The sequence below is a fragment of the Cupressus sempervirens genome, chromosome 6 (assembly GCF_028749045.1).
Source record: "Cupressus sempervirens isolate cs-2001-9-10 chromosome 6, ASM2874904v1, whole genome shotgun sequence".
Taxonomy (NCBI): domain Eukaryota; kingdom Viridiplantae; phylum Streptophyta; class Pinopsida; order Cupressales; family Cupressaceae; genus Cupressus; species Cupressus sempervirens.
Window position 1 is genome coordinate 459,696,226 of NC_143123.1, and position 5,102 is coordinate 459,701,327.

The 5,102-nt window shown below is 39.0% G+C and overlaps 1 protein-coding gene across 2 annotated transcripts; it reads right to left on the bottom strand.

Annotated features, from left to right (window-relative positions):
* Positions 1-499: 499 nt before the first annotated feature.
* LOC149553053 (uncharacterized) lies at positions 500-4,268 on the bottom strand. Of its 2 annotated transcripts, none has more exons than XM_089788548.1 (3): positions 3,015-4,268; positions 2,304-2,453; positions 500-2,104 (listed from the first exon to the last, which is right to left on the bottom strand). In XM_089788548.1, exon 3 carries the CDS (start codon positions 2,049-2,051, stop codon positions 642-644), a length of 1,410 nt encoding a protein of 469 aa, XP_089644674.1. In that variant the 5' UTR covers positions 2,052-2,104; positions 2,304-2,453; positions 3,015-4,268; the 3' UTR covers positions 500-641. The 2 variants fall into 2 exon arrangements, with proteins under 2 accessions (XP_089644674.1, XP_089644673.1); XM_089788547.1 differs by having other exon boundaries at positions 2,304-2,520.
* Between the last annotated feature and the right edge of the window lie 834 nt (positions 4,269-5,102).

Sequence of the window (5,102 nt, forward strand, 5' to 3'; positions counted from 1 at the left end):
AAACATATGAAAAGCCTTCCGAGCAATTTTAATCTTCTATGTTGAGATCTCGAGCTATAAATGTCTGTAATAAAACAATTATGGCATGAACATGAGCTTCACAGGGGATTTGATCATTTACCCTGAGAAATCAAGCCAGGACACTCTCTGCAGCCTCTCCTCCCACCCGATATAAAAGGGCTTTCTAGTGTGCCTGCAGAACAGCAAAGTTCTACAGAATATGAAAGGAAATATGAAAGGCATTCTTAGAGATTCTGATCCTTTACCCTGAGAACTCGGGCTATATTGTAAATGTCTGTAATAAAACAACTATGGCATGAACATGAACCTCAAAGGGGATTTGACCATTTACCCTGAGCACTCAAGCCGTATCAAAGGCCTTCCTAGTGTGCATAAAGTGCAGCAAAATTATACAAAAGAGTCATTCCATTAGGTGCACTACAGTAATTATAAAAAGAATTGCAAATTTCGGACCTTGATAATCCATAAAAAGTCAAAATTTCCCAAAACAGATTTCGAAGCTATTATAATAGTCAGTTAAGAAACAGTCTTAAGTAAACTTGAAAACAAAATATAGATGTCCACCAGAGATTCCTAATCTCTCTCAAAATTCATCTAATTTTAAGACGTCTATGGGAAGATCATGGAATGATTCTGTACTTGTCATTGTGATTTGCCTCCAATTTCTTTACCTGTAATTGAAGTGATTTCAAGTACTGGGTAGCCACATCCAGAACAACTGCTGTGTCCATGCAATCTCCTGCAGGAATAACACTTCTGAGAACATCTAGAGTTCTTTTCATTTTCTCAATTCTTAGTTTCTTGGAGGATTTTAGACGCTTTAATGTAGAATTGTGTGACCCCCTTTTTTTGTTTGCACTGCTCTGTGAGCTTGTCTTGTTTGCAAATTTGTTGCTAGTACTAGGAGAATCACAGAACTGATTTTCAATCCATTCAGAACCCACAAAATTTCCATTGTGATGAGGCTGAATATTAGACTCGTGGCTTCTGGATGGTCGCAAACAAACATTAGCTGAAGAGCACCTCGGAATTGAAGGAGTTCTTTCTTCAATAGAAACAGGTATAAAGTCAACCTCCTGTTCTCTGCATCCAACATCTCCACATCGCCTCCTCTTTCTAGGGAAGCCATCACTAACATCTACACCGTCTTCTATATAGGTCAACTCATTGTTCATTACTACTTCACATGGGGTGTGACCGGTGCTAGCCTCGTCATCATCTTCATCATAATCAGAACACAATAAAGCATCAATATCTCTACTATCTTCATGAAATTGGCTGTAACAATCTTGACTTGATCCGTTACAGCTCATGTGGCTTTCAGTTTCTTCTGCAATAGAAAATCCACAGAGACTGTCATTGAGAGTCATTGGATCCAACCCAGTTTTTGTTGATGGATTGTTTGAGGCCATGGGTTGTTTGTATGCAAACAATCTAGCTCCCCATTCAGTCGAAGCACATGCAGATAGTATTTTCTGAATAGTTTCTTTTTCACCTGCCGTACCATTCAAACCACTGGTACTGCTAGCGTTGGCAAAAATGTTGGAGAAATCGTGCACAAGAGCTGGATGAAAAATGACCCTTGTTCCACTTCCAGTTTGATCAAATATGACGAACCTCTTCTGACATGCTTCAGAGGATTGTAGTTCCAGTCCGTCAAGCATCTGGACCTGTTTAATTCCTTGCGCAACCCCAACATTCCAAGCCCCAAAGTTTGGGCTCTCAAATAAAGTAGCTTCTTCTTTCAAGCCAACTGAAAAATCGCCCATAACAGCAGAATGAGAATGCATTTTTTCTTCAATCATTTTTACCTGTTCTAGGAAATGCGGATGAGTAGCCTCGGGTACATAATCTGAAGCCTTGGTTGCCAAACCCAGCTGAGATGGCTGAGGCTGCGCATTTACTTTGAAGCCTCCCATGTAATTGTTTGCCTGTATACAAGGTTTGACAAAGGGATACGTAGGTGAGCCACAGCCTTCCTGCACCATCCATGGCAAAATACTTCCAGAACCAATATTCTGATCCTCCATTCAGCAAATAGTTCAGGTGCACAAACCCTCGCAATTAACACCTAACCTCAACCCTGCAAATACATTGTTTTACCTTAATATAAATGACATGTATCTAGCAATCAAATTTTGAAATATCATTACCATGATGTGTCAGAGAAAAGGATCTTCGAAGTTAAAGAAAAATAAAGTACGCTTCAATACAATCTCCAAACCTATATATAACCTTCATAGCAATTGCAGAGAAACATAGGTCTATGCTTTTATACATACCAGATGGTCTTGATCCCCGAGTCTAAGCTCAATGCCGTTTTAATATTTGCAAAAGTCACACTATCCAGAAGCATAAGATGAACCATTCTTTTTCTGTCATTGTCCCCACCCTTTAATATCTTCCTTCAAAGCAAAATCTTCCAATTCTGGCTGAAAAATAACAGACTCAAACACAGATCTACGTGATAGGCTTAAGCAGCTGACGGAAATACTCGGCCTGCCATAGAATCAAAATGAAATATCTACAGTAAAGACAACCCCATCAAGGAGAAAACATAGATGCTACAACAAAATCTGCACTCCACATTTTACGCCTCTGCTACAAAATTTATTATGGTAGGCAAGTTCGAATTATATGTTTAATTTTGAAGATAATGCATATATCATTACATACCTCGGCTTAACACTAAATCATAGAAGGCGGATTTTGAAATACAATCTTGCTTTTGAGATAATGAATCTAGTAATCGATATATTGTGTATTCCAAAGCACGCATACAGTCGAAAGACGGATATCTTGTTTTTGAGATAATTCATCTAGTACCAGACATTTTGTGTGTTTCCAAGAATGCATACAGTTTAAGATAACACACAGCGGAAATCTAAATGACAATACTGGAGCTACCAAAGAAGATGATTCAAAACAGAAAAATAGCCAATGAAAACAGTAGGACATTTTCAAATAAATTAACCTCGGAAGGAAGAACAAACCTGACAATGTTTCAAAAGCTGGAAAACGGCGATAGCTCTGACGGTCATTATAATATTTCCTGCAACTCCGCTCTCTTGTTTGAATGCCCCAAATCTGATCAGGTTGGCTGCTTGACACATCCTTGAATACAACTTTCGAAACTATCCAGCCCGCCCTTTACGCACAACAACTTACTCTTATTCACTCCTTTTTACACTTCCACAGCTCCCTAAACTTTAATTGCTTCACAAAAGCATGCAAAAGAAAACTTAACAGAGCTTCCGGAAAGTTTATAATTACAACTTTGTAAGCATGCGTAAAGACGCGCGTTTTGCAGGGATACGATACTTTCAGATTCTTAAAAACTGTTTTACGCAACTAGACCTGGTTGCAAGTCTCCACGGAGGACTGAATAACTAAAAGTATGGCGCCAGAGGCTGAAATTCTAATGCTTGACGAGCACACGACAGCTTGATAGGCTAACTTGTAGACAAATGGAAATGATAATAAAGAAAGACGAAAATTCACCCAGTCAGACTCGCCTGTTCGTGGTATATCTTCACTAGAAAACAAACAGGCAACAATACTAAATCTCACAAATACGCTCGTCAATTCTTTTCCCAACCAAAGCAAAGCTCGTGTAGCCCAAAAAATAACAAAAAGCCTAACTAGCCTTACCTGAAGATGACGAAAAAAACGTTTTGCATTCGAAATCCATGAAAAAAACCTTGACAGAAACACACAGAATATCCATCCAGAAAGAGACACCGATTCAAAGCGTAACTGAAGAAAACTCGGTTCTTACAATTACTGAATGACCCTGAAGAAGACAATGAGCCTAACCGAAGGCCAGTACATGTTCACAAACAAAGACGCCCACGGCATGCTGCTATATACTCTTCAAACCCTCGCCTTCAAAACCTCCACAAAGAGGAATAACAACAGCACGCCTTCAATGATGCAAATCCTCAGTGCTCCGCACCACAAATAGCAGATTTGGCAGATCCAGAAACCCAAACACAACTGAAAACACCAAAAAAACCGAAATTTTCCGAAATACAGCCAAAACACACCAAGACGACGGAAATTTTTCAGAGGAGCTGAACATAAGCCAAAACACCATCAAAAAGCTTCATTGCTGAAATTCTCCGACACAAAACGGACATCCACAGCTAAATTTCAACACGTTTAAAGCCAAATCCGAACAGAACCCAACCCAAATCGCCGCAAATTTTCGCTAGAAAACCCAAAAAGCTACAAAATTATTCGTTAGTGGAAGAAGAGGAGGCACTCGGAAGGCTGTTTTACAAGAGAGTGAAGAGATGGCCCAGAAAAGCGTGGACGTGAAAGGCCGGTTGACCCGGTGAAACCAGTCGCCAATGGGGAAGTTAACCCCGCGGTTATTTTTAACCAAGGTTAGGGTTAACTCCAACCCGGGGTTCACCTCTGACCTACTCAATTGGCCGTACAGGTAGGGACAGAGGAGTGAACGTATATTTTACTCCATGTCCTTCGCTATTTTTCCTTTTTTTATTCCTCATGTTTTACATCGCCCTTCCCCAAGTGAAAATGTACATGCCCTTGAGGCCTTTAAGGTAGGCGTCTTCCATGTTGGAATGAAATGAAATGAAATGAGGAATTTTAATGACTTCCACATGTTGTGATATTGCTCTAGTGTATTTTTGTTTTTTTTTAACTATTAATTTATATTTTATGAGTAGGGAAATCAATTAGTTGTCGTCTATGTTTGCATTATCGTCATGTCTACCAATACCTTCTTTCTCTTCCAATTACTATTCATAAAAAGTTCTTAAAAACAATTGCACATATACTAATAGTCAATCACACGTGTACTAATAGTTGATCATATTTAAGGTTTCTTGGTTGTTGAATGGTCCATTTGTACAAAAAGTTCTATTTTTTGAGTGAGTCGTTATTTTTTGGGGGGGGGGTTGTCTTAATGGCAGGTTTCAGACAAATGTTTTAAAATGGCACTTTAAGATCACCTTGCACTCTACGAGTTCTACAAAGAGCTTCGTAATGTTAGGATTAAACCACTGACAAAAATAGCAATTACATGCAAATATAAACAATATTAGAAAAACAAT

Coding starts and splice junctions, on each gene's coding strand:
- LOC149553053 (XM_089788548.1), bottom strand. CDS start 2,051: ATGGAGGATCAGAATATTGGTTCTGGAAGTATTTTGCCATGGATGGTG.